A 25,000-nucleotide genomic window follows, 5' to 3' on the forward strand; every position below is an offset into this window, starting at 1 on the left:
AGAAAGATTTAGGAGTTATAGTTAGCTCTGAACTCCGTCTAGGGAAACAATGCATAGAAGCCAGAAACAAGGCAAATAGGGTACTAGGATTCATTTTTAGGAGTGTTAAAAGTAGAAGGCCGGAAGTAATATTAAAGTTATACTTGGCGCTGGTCAGACCTCATCTAGACTACGCTGTGCAGTTCTGGTCCCCACATTACAGGAAAGATATAGGTCTATTAGAATCAGTACAGAGAAGAATGACTAAAAGGATTCAGGGGATGAGGAGTATTCCTTACGAAGCGAGGTTGAAGCGGTTAAATTTACATTCTCTAGAGAGACGTAGGTTAAGAGGGGACCTGATAGAAGTCTTTAAGTGGTATAAGGGTTATAACAAGGGAGATGTAAGCAAAATTCTTAGGATCAGCAACCAGGGTAGAACAAGAAATAACGGGTTCAAGCTTGAAAAATTTAGGTTTAGGAAGGAGATAGGAAAAAATTGGTTCTCAAATAGAGTGGTAGATGAGTGGAACGGACTCAGTAATCATGTAGTTAGTGCTAGGACACTAGAGAGCTTTAAGAGAAGATTAGACAAGTTTATGGATGGGGATAGCAGATGGAAATAGGTAGGTGTGTTTCATACAGGGACTGCCACGTGTAAGCCTGGTCGCTTCTTGCAGCTTCCCTTTTTCTTATGTTCTTATGTTCTAAATCTTCTCAGAGAGAGAGAGAGAGAGAGAGAGAGAGAGAGAGAGAGAGAGAGAGAGAGAGAGAGAGAGAGAGAGAAGGGAGGGGCTTAGATGGAGGCCATAGAGAGGGGGTATAAGAAATGTAGAAACAAAGAGGGAGTGGGGGTGGGGAGGTGGACATGTGAAAATCTGAAAATAGTGAAAATTCACCAATGAACACAGCTAGTTTAAAAATTATTTTGTTCCATTACTGAACAAAAATAATTAAATTTCTCTCACTTGAAATATACACTGACACATTTTTTCAATGGCTTTTTGCTGAGGTTTTTCATTAATGATGAATACTAAAACTATTTTTTTTTTAAGTGCAACGTCATTAGTTGCACTCAAACGGTTCCTGACATTGGTCTTGAAGTGAAAAAGCGTAAAAAAAAAAAAAAAATGTCACGTTTCGTACCCTCGAATTTGATGTTTTGTATCCCTTAGGTACAGATATCCTAGATTTAGAACCACTGGTTTAAAGAGTAATATTTATAGTAAAATCTAATTGGTTTTATTTTTGTTCATAATCAAATTTTCCTCAAGATTATCCATGCATTGCTCATCATAAATCAGTATTTACTGTAACGCATTTTAAATTTACTGATATTATATTTCTAATGACTGACTTCAAACCTCTCTAAAAGTTCTGACTGGGGCGGAGCAAATTAGTATCCTTCAATGCCTCAAAAACTCAGTTCCTCCATCTGTTTATACGACACTACAAAGCCCCATCATTACCGACAACGCCAACAGCTGCCATTACTCACCGGTCAACTTCCCCAGACTACTAACTTGTAGTCTAGTGTGGGGCAAACACAAACGAGTCTAGGCTACTCGTAGGCCGTAAACAGCTAAAGCCTCAAGGTCACCATCCCTGCCTCCACTGCAAAAGAAATATAACTCAAAAAACTCACTCCCCAAGCTGAAAAGGCTTCAACAGTCGCGATCTAGGAAGTAAGGCGGTGACGGACGCCACACTACAACACACAATATCCTGAGGATAAAACCACCCTCAAACGACTGTCCTCAGAATATTACTGTGCCGCGGTCCATTCATCTCAGATCTCCTAAAAGACTAATCTCATCTCCTGCAAAGTTGGCGGATCAGGAGAGAAATGAGATCACCAAACACTAAGCAGCACACATAAAGAAATGTCCTCTGGCCAACAAAGACACACACACACAGTGACAACAACAAAAGAGCCAATAGCATTTAACTAAAGAAATATGAAACCAGAGTCAGCTCGACTCGGAAAACAAAACAACTCCAGGCAGACAAGACAAAAAAATAACAGATGAATGACTTGAGAGCAGTATTTTGGGTATCCGTGGATGGCCAGAACATGATCCTAAACTTTAAGGTATGTAACTAATATCCAGCTCCCCACCCAATTACTCAAATGGCCTATAAAGGCAGAATTACGTGAATATACCAAGTCTTCCAAAAAACGTGTCCTATTTGTCTGAATTCGACTCGCCAGTTGAACAAAGCGAAGCTGAGACTTAACTGAGATAGATTTTTTGGTTTGCCGACTCGCCACTTTCCCTGGGAAAGCACATGACTCACACACGATCCAGCTCCCATAATCATTTTAATTTCAAAAAAAGATATTCCATAGAAACTATAGGGCTGGCTGGAATTTTGTTAATTCATACTGAAATAAGACTCACACTTTCATGGGTTTCAATTTCAGCTCACTGCTATGATAGGATATATATATATATATGTATATATATATATATATATATATATATATATATATATATATATATATATATATATATATATATATATATATATATATATATATATATATATATATATATATATATATATATATATAACACTGAGTAGGTTGCGGGAAATTTACAGTAAAATACATAATACTCACCAAGGTAACAGTAATAAAACTTAAGGTGGTGTCACACAGAGCAAATTTCTCCCTGCATGCTGCCCATTTTTGTTGGTGAGACCGGCGACACAGCAAGTCTGGCGTTTGGCCTTTGTGTTGACGCCTCGTCATTCCAACGATAAAACCCAAACCAGAACTCTTCACCCTCTTAATTTTGCCTTAATTATATATATATATATATATATATATATATATATATATATATATATATATATATATATATATATATATATATATATATATATATATATATATATATAAATAGTTATTTACGTTTGCGTTTTCTTTCTTTCTTTCTTTTTTTTTTTATAATGGTTTTCAATTTGACGATGGAACAAGGACGTAGTAATAAATTTTTCGCTCCATTTGGCAACTCATATAGGCAGTGTGGCATTATCTCCAAAGACCGCAGCCGAGTCCTGCTGGCCATGGTCAGGTCACTCCAGAGTTGAGGTGGCAACACCCTAAGTACCAATTAATAGTCTGGATCCACTATAGCTCAGTTAATTTATGTCAAGCTTTCACACTCCAGCAAAACTTAACGTGGGACTCCACTATGACATTGTTTATCTCGCCAGTTGCAGTTGTTAAATAAGCGCTATAAATAATTTCACACACCACACAATCAAATCACAAGCACACATTGGCACATATATTTAGTTTTTCTAAGTTTTATAGTTGACAATTTTACTCATAAAGTACGACAATATATATTTTTTTATTTTACATGAACAGCTTGTGGTACGACGATCATTTGATTTCAAATACTCCCACCAAGTCCAGCACCACAGCCGTTTTCCATTCTTCCCTACAGCAGAAAACGAGCTTCATGATGTCATACGCTGATCAGTTTGCCTGACCGGCAGAAAAAGCGGGCAGCATGCAGAATGAAATTTCCCCTGTGTGATGCCGCCTTTACTCAATCTCCCCACGTATATAACTCACACAACCTCGCTACAAAGAATACACAACGTATTCATAACAAAATGCGGGAACTTAATGAGACAAACACTTAACATATAATAACTTTATTCTCCTTAACACTATCACCTCAACACAATCTTCCAGATAACTATCCCTTCTTCAAAGACACTCAGTTGCCCCCTTCCACTACGTAACACGATTTTTGTCTTTGACAAGCAAGTGTTATTTTCCAGCTCTATTCATTGCTTTGCTTTTGTGGCTTTTAGAATTATTTTTGCCCCAAAACAGCTAAATTTCACCATTTTCACCATTTTGAACAGAAAACAAAATACAAATTCAAATGACAAATCTTTATTTTAGAACTTTTGAAATAAATTTTTAGGATTGAAAATAAAGTTTTTTTTTTTTTCCGTGAATACTAACCACTTTCACGTGTGAGCCCCAAATGTAGTCTCCCATCATATTTTCATTGATGGATCCCTGATATCTCTGTTCAAAGTTCATTACATCTTGGTGGAAGCGCTCCCCTTGTTCCTCTGAATATTCATGCTCCCATATTCTCCTTGAAGTTGTCGAGGTGAGCATCTGGGATATGGATCTTCAAGGACATTCTGCAGCCCATCTCACCATAGCTTTTCACTAAAGCTTCAACCAATTCCATATAGTTATCAGTCTTGTTGTTGCCGAGAAAGCCCTCTACTACAGCAATGAAACACTCCCAAGCTTTTTTCCCCTTTTCTGTGAGCTTTTGTAGAAATTCTGAGCATTCCATATTTTTCCTTACTTGTGGTCAAATGAAGATACCAGCTTTCTCCTTTGCCTCTGAAAGCTTAAGAAAGAAGTCTTGAAGATAATTGAAGGCAACAGACTCCTTGTCAAGAGCTGTAACAAACCGTTTCATGTGACCCAATTTGATGTGTAGTGCAGGAAACAAAACCTTTCGAGGATTCACCAATGGCTCATGTATTGATATTGTGTGTTCCCACTGTAGTGTCAGTCTTTGGAGGCCAATGCTTTTTCTGGGAATGTGCTGCTCTGTCTCTACTGTCCCAAAGGCAAAGAAAACAAGAATTCTTGGTAAAACCTCCTTGCAGTCCCATCAAGAAAGCCACCATCTTGAAGTCTCAAATAACTTCCCAGCCATACTTGCTGTAGTTCAAAGTTTACACTGCTGTAGACCTCCTTAAGATGCACAAAATGCGAAAGAGGCAGAGATGGATACTTGTTTCCCTTGTGCAGAAGTACAGCTTTCAGGCTTTTGGAGCTGTCAATGAAGAGTCTCCATTCATCTGCATTGCAAGGAATTCCAATAGCATCAAACAAGCCTGATACATCACTGCAATAGCATAACCTGTTCTCTTTTGCAAAAAAAAAAAAAAAAAAAAAAGGCTGGAGAAATGTTTGTGACGTTTCCTTTGGCTGGTAACTTGCACACCGTCATCAAGTAAATCCCATTCCTTCAGCCTTGAAATCAATAGCTCATCATTTGACTTTGTCAAACCAAGATCTCTGATGAGGTCATTGAGGTCTCTTTGGTTTGGGTGGTAAGCATTCCTCCTAACTACAACTGTATCTGTGATGTCACAGTCTTCCTCTCTGTTTAGCTCATCTTCTGACTTGCTGCTTTCTTCTGATAGTTGACTTCTTTCTGAAGGAGCTGGTACAGGAAGATCAACACTCTGTGGTATTGGCGCAATGGAAGATAGAATGTCTGAATAGAAAACAGCAGGTGCATTTTTCCCAGATCGGCGTTTGGAACGATCCACCATGCAGAAAAAAAAACAATCATTTGAGTGATCAGTAGGTTCACACCATATTCTAGGAGTAGCAAATTTCATGGCTCTGTTTTCCTCTATATACCATCCTGTAAAAGAACAACAGCATGAGTTTCTGCTAAACTTGTTTTATTTTTATTCTTAATTCTTAATTTGGTTTTACTCTTGAAAAACTAACAGCTATTTTACTTTCTAGTGTTCTCTTACAATGCTCACAAACAAAATGAAATGCCCAGGTCTTATCTTGGTCCCCCAACTGGCACAGCAAAATATGCTTTGTAAGCTTCACACATTTTTCCAGATGATGTCACAGAGTACTTCTTTCCTCTTGTCTTGATGGATTGACCATATATGTAGAAGAATGCATCTGGAGAATGATTACACCCTCTTGATGCCATTTCACCTCTTGTGATAATTATGTCTTCTCAGGCAGCCAAAGCAGAACAGATTGGTGGTCTGTTATCCCCTACTTTTATATTGTCAAGCAGTACTCTAGAATATTCTTAGTCTTTCTAGAATATGTTCCAGAATGTTCTCAATCTTTCTAGAATATTCTTGAACCTACTTTATAATATTCTGAATCATCCTAGAAAATTCTTGTAGATTCTGGAAAATTCTTCATACTTCTACCTATTTCTACTGTATTCTAGAAAGTTCTAAAATATTCTGGAAATGTCTATATTGAATAGTGTTCTAAAATGTTCTAGAAAATTATAAAAGTATCTGGTAGAACATTCTGGAAGATATGAGATTTCTGAAATGTAAGCAAATTCTTATAAATATGAGAAATTTCTTGCTAGATCTGATCAGTTCAAGAATTATCTTATTAAAATTTAAAAACTTTAGGACACTTTATATTCTTTCTTTCATTGTTTTTTTTAGCTTGTTTGCAACATTTCAAAAGCAATAAGATAAGCAACTGAGATTTTGCAAAGGTCTTTACCTGATATGGAAGCCAATAGTAACCCATACTATAATGAAAAAAAGTAAAAATTGTAAATTCATTGTCCTTACCACAAAAGCAAAGTTTGAGGATCAAAATAACGTTTTTCTATTTTGTTTAGATGGACATAACTGGAAAATTATGCTTTGGGGCCTAGAACAAGACGAAAGTTAAATTTTGTTACATAGTGTTATTCTTCTAATAATAAACGTTTTTGAAGACATTTAGAGGTGGCATTGATGTTATGAAAGGGCTACTAATGAAATTGAAAGAAATTATGAAACCTGAAAATAAAATACGAGAAAAAAGAGAAGGAAGTTAAAAAAAAAAAAAAAATCCAAACCATTTACTGCTCATTGGTAGGTATGTTTCACCCGATCAACTTAAGAAATGTTGCTTAGTTACTGCAAGTGTATTCGTATTTGCAAAGGATGATTGCATTTCATCATTTCGTTGGTGCTTGAAACTGGATAGCACTAAAAGTGATAAAGTGAGTGTTTCCTCTGTCATAGTAATGACTCGGCCCCTCATATCTCTATCGTCGCGGCCTTCCATAACTGTTATTAAGAGTAATGACAACGTAACCGAAACCATTCTCTGATATTCCAAATGGCTCGGCCCCACAAGACAGCATGTGCGTCTCGGCCCCCCAGCACATTGATATTTATGTTAAGAGCGATGACAGCGCAAATGGCACCGAACCCACTCCCCTATGCCTTGGCCCCACAAAACAACCCTCATTCTATTGTTAAGACTGCTACCTCCCTTAACGAGCGTCAAGGCATGATAAATGTGAAAATAGCTGAGACTTACCTTCGTAGGCACAAACATGCTATATTAGTTACTTAGTGGTTGGCTGAGAATACAACTGAGTGACTTACAAATGAGAATTATCCTCAGTGACTCCATCATAGGTACAAACATGATAAATATGAAAACAGAGAAAATAGCTGAGACTTACCCGCAATGACTTGGTGGTTAGCGAGCTAGAAAGGCATGAGGGACATCCATACCTCTTTGTAGGGGTGATTATTATTCTTGAGCGAAATATAGACCTTATGAATGTAGATATATGTAGCTCACCGACACTACAATCAAAATTTAGTACAAGGTGAAGCGCAGGCAGACAGTAGGTAGACAACAGGAGGCAGTAGGGTAGTATGCCAAGGTGTAGCAACTGACATAGTGAGTGAAACATGAAGACAGGCTGGTCGTCACTCGCTCTCTGTTTCGTCATAGTCGTGAGTAACACTTAGAAATTTCTGAAGTGCCTTGAATGTCTCAACATTAGTTGTGTCAAGTATAGTGTGGCTTTTCATGCGTTTCATGTGTTTATTTTGTGCTTGATTAAGATGTGTGAAATGATAATTTCTGTGGGCCTTCGCATGCAGTGACCCAGTGTTTTATTATAAAATATACTAGGTTTAGATATTTTCTTTGATTTGTTAGATGTGGTGATCAAAATGTTTTATGTTATGTGTGTTCATACATGTGTTTAATGATGGAGAGTGAGCGTTACTGTGTTACCTGATGGACCAGGTTACGTGTGACTTTAAATGAGTTCTCCACATTACTTTAAACAATGTGTAGTTAATTATTTAGTGTAGGGCTTAATGATCTGCCTGACTTTATTTACTTGAGTTGATCTTTGAGACTGAAATAAGTTATAATGGGGAGTTATTGCTTTATTTGCCTGAATTTTTAGTTGGAATAATCATTTACTAGTTAACAGATACTCATAGAACTTTTTAGAGTTGTGTTTATGGCATACCGCATTCAAACCCATGGCCTAACCACTCGGTAATTTGACTTCAGTAAAGAGAGTGAAGTAGCAATACTTGGTGAGTTGAAATACTTGACAGCTCTAACGTAACTCATAAATAGTGGCAACTTGGGTTACAACATTGCTAGAATAATTTTCTAATCGGCGGTCAAATAACTACCATGTTACATTACTAAACTAAGTTCCAAATACAATTTCCAGTTGAATGGAATGAATATACATATACATTATCTAATACTAATTTTTCTTTATTCAGTTATAACAGTGGTTCCCAAAATTATCTTCCATGACGACTTTTTTTCTGCTTCATGGAAACGTGCACTTACCCTGTCCCCACTTGGTAATGTTTAGAAAAAAAAATCTTTACAATTAATATCTTTGCACTTCTTAGGAAAACAAAGTTTTTTACCCAAATAAAAACAAATTAAACAAATAATATAGGCATGAAGCGTATCAATAATCACTGGCTTCTTTGAGTAATTTCATTATGTATTTTTTAAACGATGATATTTGGGTAGACGACTTCACGCTCCCGCGTATAGTCTTCACGGCCCCTCGGATGGAGCGCATCCTACGTGTTGGGAACTGCTGAATCGTAACGAACTCACCTTGTGTCCGCGGTCGGCCAAAGCTTCAGCAAATGCCATCATCATGTTCTTGTGACTCCTTGCCCAGTAGGGGTGAAGGATGAGGATTTTGTAAGACCTCTCCGATGGAAACAATATCCCAGCACCATTTGCCGCTAGGGCTGCTGCCAGCACGCAGAGGACCAACACCTTCATTTTGTCAGCATCGTAACTCACTGTAATGTTCCTGTACTGAGCATCACGTTCTGACTTTAATGACAATGGTTGTCCTGGTGAGTTAGACCTTGAACCATAATGAAAGGATGATGTGTGAAGCCACGGAGAGTCCCGTCTCAGTGTGCAGAACGCATAACAAAGGTGATAATGTCTGGCATGGAGGCATACATTCCTAACTCTTTCTCTTGTCCTAAACCATCCAAACCTTGGCTTTAACTCATTTTGTTCTCGTGCAATACATAATGGAGAGACGGCCCACTAAAGGTACTTGAGGCTTCTATCTGAAACTCATGCGTTTTACATTTCTGTCCGAAATTATGCCTACACTGTTCTCCAGCTAGCCAAAAACTCCATCAATAGAAAATGTAAAAATCTTTTTATATCTAATAATTTCCCTTGCAACTTCTGACACCTAAATAAAGATACCTCCAACAATTTTTCTTCTTCATATTTCATTCAATTTCATACTGATAGCACCACTACTATTTCATCTATCTCTAAAGCTAAGTCTTTGCTCAATTTTTTTTTTTTAAGGCTCTCTACCTGGGAACCTTGGATGATTCAGGGCTTGCGCCTTCCTGTCCTCTACCTTCCAGCAATTTCATGCATCCCTTTAAGATTCTTCCTAATGATGTTTTCCATTGTCAGGCAACTGTTTGTTTTTATTCATATATTTATTTGCCACGAACAGCTGAGGTGAGATGTAGCTATAGAAATGTGTAGCTGGGCGTGGTGGCCAAAGAAATTGAGTTTTCGTTGATGAGCAACATCCAATGGTAGTCAAATTGAGTCTGCATTTCTGGAATGTCATAATCGAAATTATTGGCTAAGCATAAAAATACACGATAAAGTAACGAACTGAATTCTGTTGGGCAGCACACTTACCCTAGATATGGCGTGGAGAACTTTCCCGAGCCTGAACAATCTGTGTATATATATATATATATATATATATATATATATATATATATATATATATATATATATATATATATATATATATATATATATATATATATATATATATATATATATATATATATATATATATATATATATATATATATATATATATATGCCTTTTCTCTCCCTTCACTGACCATCCTGGTGAACTACTTTGCTATCCTCCATGACCAAGAGCAATTGGTGCAACACCTTACTCATATTCCTGACCGTCTTGGAGATATGCCCAACATTCTTGACCTTTTCCTGGCCTCTAATCCTTCTGTTTATGCTATCACCCTTTCTTCTCCGTTGGGCTCTGACCACAATCTCGCATCTGTATATTGTCCTATCGCTCCAATTCCTCCTCAGGATCCCCCTAAACGAAGGTGCCTGTGGCGTTTTGCCTCTGCTAGTTGGAGGGACCTGAGGAGGTATTTTGCTGATTTTTCTTGGAATGACTACTGCTTCCAAGTCAGAGACCCGTCTTTGTGTGCGGAGCGCATAACAGAAGTGATAGTGTCTGGCATGGAGGCGTACATTCCTCACTCTTTTTCTCGACCTAAACCTTCCAAACCTTGGTTTAACACAGCTTGTTCTCGTGCTATACAAGATAGAGAAGTAGCACAAAAAAGGTACTTAAGCCTTCTATCACCAGAATATCATGTACATTATATTTCTGCCCGGAACCATGCCAAGTCTGTTCTCCAACTAGCCAAAAACTCCTTCATTAACAGAAAGTGTCAAAATCTTTCGAGATCTAACTCCCCTCATGACTTATGGCATCTAGCCAAAATTATCTCCAATAACTTTGCTTCTTCTTCTTTCCCTCCTTTATTTCAACCAGATGGCACCACTGCTATCACATCTATTTCTAAAGCTGAACTCTTCGCTCAAACCTTTGCTAAAAATTCTACCTTGGACGATTCTGGGCTTGTTCCTCCCTCTCCTTCACCCTCTGACTACTTCATGCTACCTGTTAAAATCCTTTGCAATGATGTTTTCCATGCCCTCACTGGCCTAAAACCTCGGAAGGCTTATGGACCTAATGGGGTCCCTCCTATTGTTCTCCGAAACTGTGCCTCCTTCCTTGCACCTTGCCTAGTCAAACTCTTTCAGCCCTATTTGTCAACATCTACCTTTCCTTCTTGCTGGAAGTTTGCCTACATTCAGCCTATTCCTAAAAAGGATGACCTTTCTAATCCCTCAAGCTACTGTCCTATTGTTTTAAATTCCTACCTATGTAAAGTTCTTGAATCTATCCTCAACAGGAAGATTCTTAAACATCTATCACTTCACAATCCTCTATCTGATCTCCAGTATTGGTTCCGTCAAGGCCACTCTACTGGTGATCTGGCTTTCCTTACTGAGTCTTGGTCATCCTCTTTTAGAGATTTTGGTGAAAATTTTGCTGTTACCTTGGACATATCAGAAGCTTTTGATAGTCTGGCACAAAGCTTTGATTTCAAAACTACTGTTCTACGGCTTCTATCCTTCTCTCTATAACTTCATCTCAAATTTCCTTTCTGACTGTTCTATTGCTGCTTTGATAGACAGTCACTGTTCTTCTCCTAAATCTATTAACAGTCTTGTTCATCAGGGTCACCCACTCTCTTCTTATTATTCATCAATGACCTTCGAAACTAAACTTCTTTTCCTATCCACTCCTACACTGATGATACCACCCTGCACTTTTCCACGTCTTTTCATAGGCGTCCAACACTTCAGGAAGTAAACTTTTCACGCTGGGAAGCCTCAGAATGCCGGACTTCTGGTGTTTCAAAAATTTCTGATTTGGGTTGAGCAAAATTTTTATTGTTCAGTGCCTCAAAACTCAATTCCTCCAGTCACATGCTCCATCTCATCTTCTCCCATGTCACACAATTGGCACACTTTGCTGAGGGACTCAGACCATCTGTAAAGGCAGGGTCACACAGAGCAAATTTCTCCCAGCATGCTGTCCATTTTTGCTGCTGGCTGGGCAAACTGAGCAGCAAATGACATCATGCAGCTCATTTTCTGCTGTCAGGAATAATGGGAAATGACTTTGGTGCCAGAATAGCTGGGAGTATTTGAAGTCAAATGACTGTTATACTACAAGCTGTACATGTAAAATGAAAATATTATGTTGTAATTTATGAGTAAAATTGTCAACTATAAAACTTGGAAAAACTAAGTATATGTGCCAATGTGTACTTGTGATTTGATTGTGTGGTGTGTGAAATTATTTATAGCGCTTATTTAACAGCTGGAGCTGGAGAAATAAAAAATGTGATGTGATTTATTTTTACTTATTTATTTATTTATTTTTTTTGTGTGTGTAGGAGGGACACAGGCCAAGGGGAACAAAAATCCAATAAAAAAAAAGACCCGCTGAGATGCTGATCCCTGAATAGAGTCCAAGGTGGTAGTCAAAAATTGAAGGATAAGTGTCTTCAAACCTCCCTCTTGAAGGAACTCAAGTCATAGGAAGGTGGAAATACAGAAGCAAGCAAGGAGTATGAGAGTTTACCAGAGAAAGGGATGAATGATTAAGAATACTGGTCAACTCTTTCATTAGAGAGGTGAACAGAATAGGGGTGAGAGAAAGAAGAAAGTCTTGTGCAGCGAGGCCATGGGAAGAGGGAAGGCATGCAGTTAGCAAGATCAAAACAGCATTTAGCATGAAAATAGCAGAAGATAGCAACAGATGCAACATTGCAGTGATAAAAAAGAGGCTGAAGACAGTCAGTTAGAGGAGAGGAGTTGATGAGATAAAAAGAAAACTTTTGACTCCACCCTGTCTAGAAGAGTGGTATGAATGGAACCCCCCCCTGACCCCGACATGAATGGATAAGGCCCCTGTACAGAGTTAGCAGATGAAAGGGTGAGAAAACTGGCAATGTCTCAAAATGCCTAACTTCATAGAAGCTGTTTTACCTAGAGATGAGATGTGAAGTTTCTAGTTTAGAGTATAAGTAAAGGACAGACTGAGGATGTTCAGTAAAGAACAGGGGGATAGTTGAGTGTCATTGAAAAAGAAGGGACAGTTGTCTGGAACATTGTGCTGAGTTGATAGATGGAGGAATTGAGTTTTTGAGGCACTGAACATTACTAAGTTTGCTCTGCCCCAATCAGAATTTTTAGAGAGATTAGAAGTCAGGCATTCTGTGGCTTCCCTGCCTAAACTGTTTACTTCCTGAAGGGTTGGATGTCTATGAAAAGATGTAGAAAAGTGCAGGATGGTATCATCAGTGTAGTTTGGTTTAGAAGATCATTGATGAATAATAGGAAGTGAGTGGGTGACAAGACAGAATGCTGAGGAACACCACTGTTAATAGATTTAGGTGAAGAACAGTGACTGTCTATCACTGCAGCAATAGAATGGTCAGAAAGGACACTTGAAATGAAGTTACAGAGAGAACGATAGAAGCTGTGGGAGAGTAGTTTGGAAATCAAAGCCTTGTGCCAGATTAATTCAAAAGCTTTTGATATGTGTAAGGCAAAATCTCTAAAAGAGGATGGTCAAGACTGTGTAAGGAGAGTCAGATCACCAGTAGAGTGGCCTTAACGAAACCCATACTGTTGATCAGACAGAAGTTTGTGATATGATAGATGTTTAAGAATCTTCCTGTTGAGGATAGATATCAAATTTTTAGATAGGAAATTAAAGCAATAGGACTGTAGTCTGAGGGATTAGAATGGTCACCCTTTTTTAGGAATAGGCTGAACTTAGGCAAGCTTCCAGCAAGAAGAGGTGGATGTTGATAGAGTTAAAAGAGTTTGACTTGGCAAATTGCAAGCACAGAGGCACAATTTCAGAGAACAATAAGAGGAACACCATTCGGTACATAAACCTTCCAAGGGTTTAGGCCAGCAAGGGCATGGAAAACATCAATGCGAAGAATTTTAATAGGTAGAATGACACGGGCTCAGACGGTGGAGGAGAGGAAGGAACAAGCCCAAAATCATCCAAGGTAGAGTTTTTAGCAAAGGTCTGAGTGAAGAATTCAGCTATATAGATAGATGTGATAGCAGCGGTGCCATCTGGTTGAAATAAAGGAGGGAAAGAAGAAGAAGCAAAGTTATTGGAGATGTTTTTGGCTAAGTGCCAGAAATCATGAGGGGAGTTAGATCTTGAAAGATTTTGACACTTTCTATTAATGAAGGAGTTTTGGCCAGTTGGAGAACAGATTTGGCATGGTCCCAGGCAGAAATATAAAGTGCATGAGATTCTGGTGATGGAAGGCTCAAATACCTTTTGTGGGCCACCTCTCTATCATGTATTGCATGAGAACAGGCTGTGTTAAACCAAGATTTGGAAGGTTTAGGTTGAGAAAAAGAGTGAGGAATGTACGCCTCCATGCCAGATGCTATCACCTTTGTTATGCACTTCGCACACATAAAAGGGTGACATGAAAGCAGTAGTCATTCCAAGGAAAATCAGCAAAATACCTACTCAGGTCCCTCCAACTAGTAGAGGCAAAATGCCAGAGGCACCTCCACTGAGGGGGATCCAGAGTAGGCATTGGAGCAATAGGACAAGATAAAAAATAATATGAGATTGTGATCGGAGGAGCCCAATGGAGATGATAGGGTATCAGCATAAGCATAAGGATTAAAGGTTAGGAAAAGATCAAGAATGTTGGGTGTATCTCCAAGACAGTCAGGAATACGAGTAGGGTGTTGCATCAATTGCTCTAGGTTGTGGAGTCCCACACCAAGTTTTGCTGTAGAGTGAAAGCTCGGCATGACTTAACTGAGCTATAGTGGATCTAGACTATTAATTGGTATTCAGGGTGTTGGCTGTAGGACCTGCTCATGCTGTTACCATCTTAACCCCCAGAGTGACCTGACCATGGCCAGCAGGGAGCGGCCTGTAGAGACAAAGCCGCACAGCCTATTTGAGTTACAAAGTGGATCAGAAGATTTATTAGAGCGTTCTTGTTCCATCATCAAAATGAAAGCCATAAAAAAAAAAAAAAAAAAATGTAGTCGTATATAAGAACATCTAATTTTGGAATAATTAAGGCAAAATAAAGTGTCTGAAGAGATGCTGGCTTGGGGGATTTGCTGTTGGGATGACAGTGCATCAACACAATGGTCCAGTCCCTGTGTGCTGGCAAACTTGCTGTGTTGCCAATCTCACTAGCAAAAATGGGTAGCATGTATGAAGAAATTTGCCCTGTGTGATGCTGCCTTAACTCCTTGCATTCACATCCATACACTGTGTCCTAGCTTGGAAGAGAAGACTTTTCATACTCTGGGAACTCTTTCTCTCTCTTTAGCACTCCAAAGTATCCTTTTGATCCATCTTATTCTTCCATTTACTCAGTCCCATACATTTTACTACTCTGTCTATCTCACTCTTCCACTTTCTTACATCCCATTCTAAATCCTCTCCATTTTTAACAATCATACTCCAGTCACTCTCAACATGCCTCCCCTCAAACCACTGAAAAGCTCAACTAGTTTCCAAGCCACTCTTTAATATCATCTTAACACACTTTTTCCCCCATCTGCTATTCCTAACATTCCATAGAAATACCTTTCTGACTAGTCTTCCATCATCCATTCATTCTAGTCTAGCTTTGTATCTCAAGATTGTATCAAGATTTAGAGATCTCTCTCTAAAAGTATTCTAGCCCATGTCTCCTCTCAAACCCTCTATTGGTGCATACCTTGGTGATTCAGTGCCATTCATGCTACTCTATTCTGTCCTACTTCTAACTTCTCTAGTTCCTTCTCATTCCACAGAATCACATCCATACCATATATAATGCTCAGAACAGCCACACTCTTCCAAACTTCTTGTATCATACTTGCTCTCATCCTTGTTGCACTTCCTAGTCGACTCACCCACTGGTTCACCATGCTTATCATTTAATTTTTCCCTTTCACACAACCATTCAGACTCATCCACATACGCAGATACTTGTATTTTATTTGTCTGTTGTAACTCATTCTCTCCCAGTCTCCACAATGAATTTCTTTCATCCTCTGATCTATTTACTATCACTACCTTTCTTTTCTCACTGCTAAATTGCACTCCAAAATCTCTTCCATACCCATCTTCAACATCTAACAAATGTTGGAGCTCATCTGCCAATTCACTCGTGATCACTTCATCATCTGCATATAAGAGCACATATATCTTATCAATCCCCACATTTACTCCTGCATTCATTCTTCTCATTCTGGCATACACTTCCTCTGTATACAAGCTAAAAAGGGTTGGTGACAATATACAACCATGCCTAACTCCTCTCACTCTTCACCCAGTTTGTTTCTATGTCTCCTAGTCTGTATTTAGCTCTTGTGTCCACATACATACTTTGCACTATGCTTTCTATCTTTGCACTCAAACCAATCTTTTCTAAGACTCTACTGAACATTTCTCAATTCACCCTGTCATATGCTTTCTCTGTGTCTAGAAAACCTAAGTACAGTTTACTGCCATCCTTCTTTTTCTCTCAATCACTTCATTCACCACAAACATATTATCCTCTGCTCTTCTGTCCATACAATCCATTCTGTTCTTCACCAAACACTCCAGCTCTTTCATTTCATTTACACAATCTCTCATTCAGCACTGAACTAAAATCTTTACCTACTGTGTTTACTAATGCAATTGGCCTGTAGTTCTTCAACTCTTGTATCCTCTCTTATGCAACAGAGTCATCCTGCATTCATTCTTCAATCTCGGCACTCTCTTCCTCCCACAACTGGTTAAATGCTTGTAACTCAGTCATCCCATTAACCACAACTTCCCCTCCATTTTTGTACATCTCATAAGGTATCTCATCTGGCCCTGCTGCCTTCCCACTCTTTTGCCTTTTTATGCATTTTCCCACCTCCTTCCTGCTGATTCTTTCATTCAACTCATCTGCATCCTTCCTCTCCAGTATCACACACCCTTCTCTCACATCAAGTATCTTGCCTACACCATGAATCTCTTCCCAAAACTCTTTTATCGCCCTTCTCATTTCTTCCTCATCTGTCACCACTGCCTCATTCACCTTCAAGCTCTCCACATTCTCACTGTCAGGCATCCCTTCACCCCTCAGGAATATGTACCATTCTTGGCCACCTTCAACACCTTTCTCTTTTAAGGACTGAATCACACTTCTCTCACACCTAACTTTAGCATTCATTATCTTTCAGTTTCCCACTCACTGCTGACTTATATACGCTGTCCGTGCATTCTGGTACTCACTTTCAGCCTCCTTACTCTCATGCCTCCTCTTTCTCAACTGTCTGCACAATCTATCTAGTCTCTTTCTCTCCTTCTTAGTATCTCTAATCCTTTTGCTTTATCACAGCTTATATGTACACATTCTAGCACTTACTCATGCATATCTTATCTGGCTGGCTGCCGCATTCTTCACATTCTCTAGAAATCTATCATTCAGTTCATCCACACCATTCAAGCATTCTTCCTCCCAGCTTTTCTCACTCAAGTTTACCTGGAAATTCTCCCATCTTACATCCCTCAGTCTCCACTTAGCCTTTGCATTCCCTTTCTCTCTTCCATTCAACTTACACTCAAGCACCAGCACATTATAGTCCAAGGCAATGTCAGTCATTCCATCCTCATTGATCTACATGTGATGCTCAATTTCACACATTCTCTCATTCACTAGAATATAATCAATTGCAGACTCCTGGTTCTTAGCAGCCCAAGTTACTTGTCTCTTCAGATTTTCCACATCCATCTCATTCACAAACTCATCAAGCATCTAACCATTCTTATTCATTTGCTCACCTAAAATACCTACATGTGCATTCATGTCTCCCATAATCATCACTCTCTCTCCAGCATACTCTCTTACGATCTTCTTCAATATACTATATTTCTTGTTATTCTCTTGCTGCTCTTTCATCCTCAACCATCATGTATGCCACAATAAAGAGGTTATTAGTGAAAAGAGGTTATTAGTGAGCTGTTAGTTTCTGTCTTTAGGAAATCACTTGAGTCAGGTGAGGTACCAGTAATGTGGAGGCAGACTAATGTAGTACCCATCTTTAAGAAAGGAGATAAAACTTTAATGTCAAATTATAGACCTGTCAGCTTAACTTCTGTTGTAGGTAAAATAATGGAGTCAATAATAGCGAAGAACATTAGGGAGCATTTAGACAAACATAACTTGATAAATCAGTCACAGCATGGATACATGAAGAGAAGTCTTGCCTGACAAACTTGTTAAATTTTTACAGTAAAGTGTATGAGGCAGCAGATAATGATGATAGTTATGACATCTTATATCTGGACTTTAATAAAGCATTTGACAAGGTACCCCATCAGAGGCTCCTGAGAAAGGTTAGGGCACATGGAATAGATGGGAAAGTATTAGGCTGGATAAGGTCATGGCTAAGCGACAGGCGACAGAGAGTTGTAATAAACAGCTCTAAACCCAAATGGGGTCAGGTAATTAGTGGGGTGCCACAGGGATCAGTATCAGGGCCATTGTTGTTTTTAATATATATCAATGACTTGGATAATGGAATTAGCAGTGATGTTAGTAAATTTGCGGATGACACAAAGATAGGTAGATTAATTAGGTCTGAATCGTATGCCATTGACTTGCAGGCAGATTTACATAGGATGAATGAATGGACAAACAGATGGCAAATGTAGTTTAACATCAACAAATTCAAAGTATTTAGCGTAGGTAGAGGAAACCCACACAGTAGGTACACAATAAACAATGAAATTCTGGTAGGTTCAGGGTACAAAAAAGATTTAGGAGTTATAGTTAGTTCTGAACTCTGTCTCGGAAAGCAATGCATAGAGGCCTGAAACAGGGCAAAAAGGGTATTAGGATTCATTTTTAGGAGTGATAAAAGTAGAAGGCCTGAAGTAATATTAAAGTTATATTTGGTGCTGGTCAGACTTCATCTAGACTACGCTGTGCAGTTCTGGTCCCACATTACTGGAAGGATATAGATCTATTAGAATCAGTACAAAAGGAGAATGACTAAAAGGATACAAGGGATGAGGAGTGCTCCTTACAAAGTGAGATTGAAGCTGTTAAATTTACATTCTTTAGAGAGACATAGGTTAAGAGGGGACCTGATAGAAGTCTTTAAGTGGTATAAGGGTTATGACAAGGGGGACGTAAGGAAAATTCTTAGGATCAGCAACCAGGACAGAACAAGAAATAATGGATTCAAGCTTGAAAAATTTAGGTTTAAAAAAGAGATAGGAGGAAATTGGTTCTCAAATAGTGGTAGATGAATGGAATGGGATCATTAATCATGTTGTTAGTGCTAAAACATTAGGGAGCTTTAAGAGAAGATTAGATGGATTTATGGATGGGGATGATAGGTGGAAATACGTAGCTATATTTCATACAGGGACTGTCACGTGTAAACCTGGTGGCTTCTTGCAGCTTCCCTTATTTCTTATGCTCTTATCACCACCAATCTTTCACACTTTCCATGTCCACCTTTGCACTCTACCTTTACTGCTAAAGTATCTTCACTCATGGCACATTTTTCTATATCTAATTTTTCTACTTCAAGATTCCTTTCCTTCCTATACAAAAAGGCTACTCCTACTCCTACTCTATCCTAAACTTTCTGTTCCTTTCTGATCATCACATACTCAATGCCATCCACTTACTCATCATCCCTTAAGTGTCTCAGTCATTCTAAGTTGAAATGCTATACATTGAGTTCCTTACGCACAACCTCAACTTTTCCAATGCCTCATCCTCTCACATTCACGCACTCATACTTCATACATTTTCTTGCCTGGTAGGTGTCTCCTCTCCCTTTCACATTCACCTACCCTGTCTTTATTAGTTCTCTTTCATTCTGGTGTGACTGTGTCCTGCCTGCTGTCTGCTGTCTGGTCTTGTGTAATCTCTCTATTGTCCTGATCCATTCGAGAAATCTGCTGCACATAACCCTTGCTCCCTCCTAGTTTAGATGTATACAATCCCTACTGAACACCTGATGAGGGAGTGTGTCATCCAGGTCAAGGAAGCTTACACCATAGTCCTCTCTGTCCTTGCATGCTTTAATCTTTATATTTATTATACCTTTCTGGATCTTCCTATTTGCCTCCAGCCTCATTTCCTCATAGCCTTGGCTCTCCCTTGACCATCTCAGTATATCCACCATAGCTACCTATATCCTTTTCTTCACCCTTTCCAACTCTTCCACACACCTTAACACCTTTTCTGCTGTTTGGGCCAGGCAATGTTCCTGCAGCTGTATCTCCCTCCCTGCAGCAGAACCATTTCTTCACTTGTAGCTTCCACACTGGTTTAAGCCTCCTGAGCAATCTCATCTACCCCTTTCCCACTGAAGCTTTTCAGCATGCTTTTCTCCCCCCTCATGGTTATGTGCCTCCTGGTGTTCTTGACCATACTCCCTACCACAAGGATGGGTAGCATGTCATTTACCTTTACCCTGTGGGCCCTTTTGGTCACAGAAGGGGGCAGCCCTCCTCGGGGGGCAAGAGGGCTCCACCACTACTACCTCATCAGAGATAGTAAAAATCTCTTGACCCTCAGGGGCTAGGGCAGCAGAACCCCCCACAGCACCCTTGTCCCACAGAGGCATGAGCTGCCTCAGGGGGGAAAGAAGCAGCAGGCTGCTCTGCCTCCATACCAGCCCCATCCATCTGGGGCAGGGAGGGAAGGGATGGTTCCTGGTCCTCCCTGCCATTCCCGGAGACAGCCATAGCACACTCCTCTCCATCCCCCAGGGTGGCTGCCACCACCTCATGTTTATCTGAGGCAGGCTTCCCTCCCATCCTACTCACCTCCACCTTGCTGATCCTTGTTTCTAATTTGATCCTTTCTGTCTTCCATCACACTGCCATGGCATCATAGTAGCTGGGGCACAAGCCTACTATGAAGCTGTTTCCCAAAACCCTAACACTTGCATCCTGCAGTCCCACACATGCCGTGTGGTACCACCTACAGTATCTCACACATTAGTAACCTAACCCCATTCTTCCTAGCTTCTCTCTCAAACTTAGGGCACAGGCTATCTATATTTATTTACCTAAACAGCAAAAACTACCTTAAGAAAACACATGCAGATACTCACAACCACTGCCACTGCTTTGGTTATCACAGTTTTTACTTCTATGAAAAGAACAATTCTTCCATGTTAACAGGAATGTGATGTAGCCCAGTATATTCAGTATTGTACTGTGCAGGCATCTTGTGATGTGGAAAAGTGATTTCTCACTTTTTAATTTTTTTATTTCTCTGTTTAGAGGCATCTTCATCAGTTCTTTGCAAATGCATCAGAAACAGGCATTTTCTGTTCCATTCTTTTCACACAAGTCTCCTGGGAGCCTTGGAACCCTACAATTACCCCGGGCTGCAAGCTTCTAGGGCTCCCATGGCACCTTTTTTGGAAAAACAGGTGGGCAGCAGGGAGGAGCGAAAGACACAGCCGCTTGTGGGTAGAAATGAAAACATGTTAGGTGAAAACATACTGAAATACATGTATTGTTTTCAATATAATCTCAAGCATAAAGAATTGTCTACATGAAACCCATCATTAAAACTGTGTAGTGTGTTGTTTCAAATTGATTGAATAGTAACATTTGCTTACAGTAAGTGTGTAACAGTCAAGCCTTCCAACAGCATGCAGCATTCTGGCAGGGCAGGTAAAGGTGTCTGAATGGCCTTTCTGTCTTAGGCCATGACTTCTAACATATCATTGTTTCCTGGTACAATTCCATACTGCAATGTGAGGTCATGACTGACACAACCAATTCATGCTAAAATACTCTGCATGCAGAGTGACTTGTATTTGTACATTTGATGAAGTAGGACAGGTCTTAAGAAGTGATAAATGCGGTAAAACATGGCCTTAACTTGGTGGATTCTGAGCAACAGGGCAATGGACCCTGCTCTCGCCTCTGTGAATGACATGTTACCTGGACAGCTGTTAGATGTACTTCCTACATCATAGTTTCCCCTTGTTCCATAATGCTTACAATAAAAAAAATTTGTTATATTATAATATTTGCAGTCTGTCAAGACCAGGGTTTTCCATGGGGTATATGTATCCCCAATTGTTACTTTGCACTTTCCAGGGGGGTACATTGGATTTCACCACTACTGTGCAATAGATGGTGTAATCTGCAGTCAGATTGCACAATGTTTTTTTTTTCCAATTTCCTCATTTTAGTAAGCAAAACTTTTATCTAAATTATATCAAGAGTAGGGTGAATACCACTTAGTTTTCACTATTATGGAACTTCCCATGGTTGCAGTCCGTACTGGGCCTGAAAGGATCAGGCATGGGATGTGTATACCAACTCGAGACTGGTGGGCAGCACTGGTCACTCAGTCCTACTGACACTCAGTTAATTAAGGTGTGATATTACTTGCTACCAGCACTGTTGCCATAGCTCTATTGCAAGTGTTACATAAAAATTTTACTGTACATAAGAATATTTAAGATTAATATCAAAAAAATATTTTTAATGCCATATCAATACAAGGCTTGGTTTTAAGTTGGTACATGTACTTATTCTTAAGTACACAATATCATGTACTTATATGTTACTTGTCTCAATGTATTTGACCATTTTAAGAGTACTTTCAAGTAAAGTGCAAAATCAAAATATTACAATTCCATCTTTTTTTATTCTTAATTTATTTATGGGTACACAGGAACCTGTAAAAATGTCCAAGGGATACAGAGGAAAAATAAGGTTGGGAACCCCTAAGAGATGGAACACACCCAAAACATGCAAATAGTGTGAAAATACCAGCAGAGGTGCTTTGACTTCATTTCATAACTGCTGTATGTACAGTACCATTCAGCAAGTTTCACAAGTAATTTTTTGGCCAACATCAGGCATCATTTTGACCTGGAATATCTTAACCAGGCTTTTCTTTAAACATAACAGCTATTAACCAATGTGTCTCGCTATCTCTTTGCTTCAATCAGAAATAAAGGCAAAGAATGAGGAACTGACATCGCCAGGCCCCCTCTGGATGGTTTATCAGGATAATCTGACACTAGGAAACCCCTCCCTGACCTCCCACCCATTTGTGTCCTGCTCCCTCCAGTAGGGGATGGCTGTACACCCATCCATGAATGACTGACCCCTCCCCCGGAAAGAGGGAGGGAGGACACTGACTGACAACCTTTGACTGCTCTACTCTTGATTGGCCCAATCAAAGTGACATTTGTAACCCTGCACTCAGAGACAAACACCTGCCTCTCCACTGTAAATTTTTTTATAATAAAAAGTCATTGATTGTAACATCAGAAATGTTGTGAATGTCAAAAACAAACTAACCAATGGATACTTACTTGTTCACACCCTTAATATAAGTCAAGTCAAGTCACTCTTAAAGCTCTGGTTCATCCATGTGATGCCCTGTGAAGCACTGGTACTTGCAGTAACTCTGTACAATAAATGCCAGTGCTTGTAAAGTTATCACGGTGTTTTCAGTGCCCTCGCCTTGCCCCCTCTTCCCCCTCCTAGGTATTCCTGCCTTGCCCATCCCTTCCTGCCAAACCCCAGTGGTGTGTTGCCTCCCTGCCATAACATAAGTTGTATGGCAAGTGTTGTGTTGTGGAAGGTACGCTGAGCAGTACGCTGACCTGGCAAAAATGTTGGGTTTGTAACAGTAAATTAGGTTAAGCACCTACCAGTACATAGGCTTAAGACTAAATAGATATTTTTGGGTGAAATGTCTGCCTGGAGTAGTAGTAAGCTAAGCTGAATAAGGGAGGCGGTAAACTACTCTGTCCGCTGGCTGGGGTGTAACTGCTACTGATGTTCAAATGTTCATGAATGAGACCAGGTGTGTAACTGAATCTCTGTATATGAAGTGGGTTAGTTTGTTCTGGGAGCATGAATCCACTCAATCCAAATCCTCACTGGTTCATCCACTCATTAAGGTTGATTGTTATACAGTGGAACCTTGGTTCACAAACTTAATCTGTTCCATGACTCAGTTCATGAACTGAAATGTTCACAAGGCAAACCAATTTTTCCATTTGAAAAGTTATCATATACATACATATACACCAGTAAATTCTTCAAGATTGTACAGATAGTTAGTTTTGCCATGCTGTGCTGTCTGGCAATGGTGGAAACTTTCACAGATGCCATTCTTGTGTTTTGCTTTTGTTTCCTTCGTGAAATGCACAGCAACATGCTTAGGCTTCCTATTACCTCTATTACTTTTTACTTTTTCAAGAGTCATGATGAAGACTAAAATAACTCAATAAGAGTAAAAAAGACCAAATAAGTAATGCATATGAACACAGCACTTGGTGGAACACTTTTCACAGCAGGTGCTGCGAAACACAGCAGAGTGTGTGCTTGTCTGTTGAGGGGGAGTGCAGGGTGTTTGTGTCTTCACACAATGAAATACAGTTCATGAACCAATGGAAAAATTGTAAGAAAAATCTGTTCCTCGAAATGGTTTGTTCATGAATGTTCATGAACTGAGGTTCCACTGTACTTAAATTATTACCTACCACCATGAAATACTCTTTCGGTATGATAGTTCATGCTGAAGACCTTCAATTTTTGTTATAGCTTTCCCCATGTGGGCATTTCCAATTGATGTTCATCTATAGACTCTGCCACATATATGAGGATACACTTGAATCTATGTAAATTAAAAAAAATTTTCCATAACTTGGTTATAATGTATATTCATATATTTAAAAGAAGGTTTGGGGTCAAGGTTTAAAGTCAAGGAAGCATTTCAATCCACCATTAGTTTTGTAAATTACATTGTAGTTGTGTTGCAATGTCCCATAATCTGATATTTTCTGGTAATAATTCTTCACCTGTTTTGAAGCTGAAATTATTTGGTCCATAAATCTACTCTGGCCATGTGGTGTTTCTTGTATTTGATGTACAAATCTGTTTTGCTTACTTGCTTTCCTTCTACTGTTACATCTTCCATAAAATCATCATAGATCATATGAGGTTAACATATTCACATACATTTTACTTTTCCATTTCGTGTATCATCTGTCAGAACCGTACTATGGTTTCACCTTTCTTAAGAACTTTGGATTTTGCTTCTTGGGGATATCATATTTCTGTTCAACCTCATGTGCCTACTGCATCTGATTAATTGTCAAGAATCTTACACAGTTCTGTTGGTGATGAGAAGTTATCAACTCCCAGAATGTAGCCCCTATTCAATAAGGATGGCATTAACCTCAAAACTACTTTTGTAGACATTGAAAGCATTTTCTCTTTCTCATTTGATG

The 25,000-nt window shown here is 39.2% G+C and overlaps 1 protein-coding gene across 2 annotated transcripts in view; it reads right to left on the reverse strand.

The window, feature by feature from the left end:
- The window catches only part of LOC135109064 (UDP-glycosyltransferase UGT5-like), a 22,011-nt gene extending 13,149 nt beyond the window's left edge, over positions 1-8,862 (reverse strand). The window contains exon 1 of one of the 2 annotated variants that reach the window (XM_064020087.1): positions 8,657-8,862. In XM_064020087.1, the coding sequence (XP_063876157.1) occupies positions 8,657-8,830 (174 nt within the window). In that variant the 5' untranslated portion in view covers positions 8,831-8,862. The remainder of the gene's footprint in view (positions 1-8,656) is intronic. The other variant, XM_064020086.1, reaches the window with a different exon arrangement.
- Positions 8,863-25,000: the final 16,138 nt, after the last annotated feature.

This window comes from Scylla paramamosain, chromosome 18, assembly GCF_035594125.1.
Source record: "Scylla paramamosain isolate STU-SP2022 chromosome 18, ASM3559412v1, whole genome shotgun sequence".
NCBI lineage: Eukaryota > Metazoa > Arthropoda > Malacostraca > Decapoda > Portunidae > Scylla > Scylla paramamosain.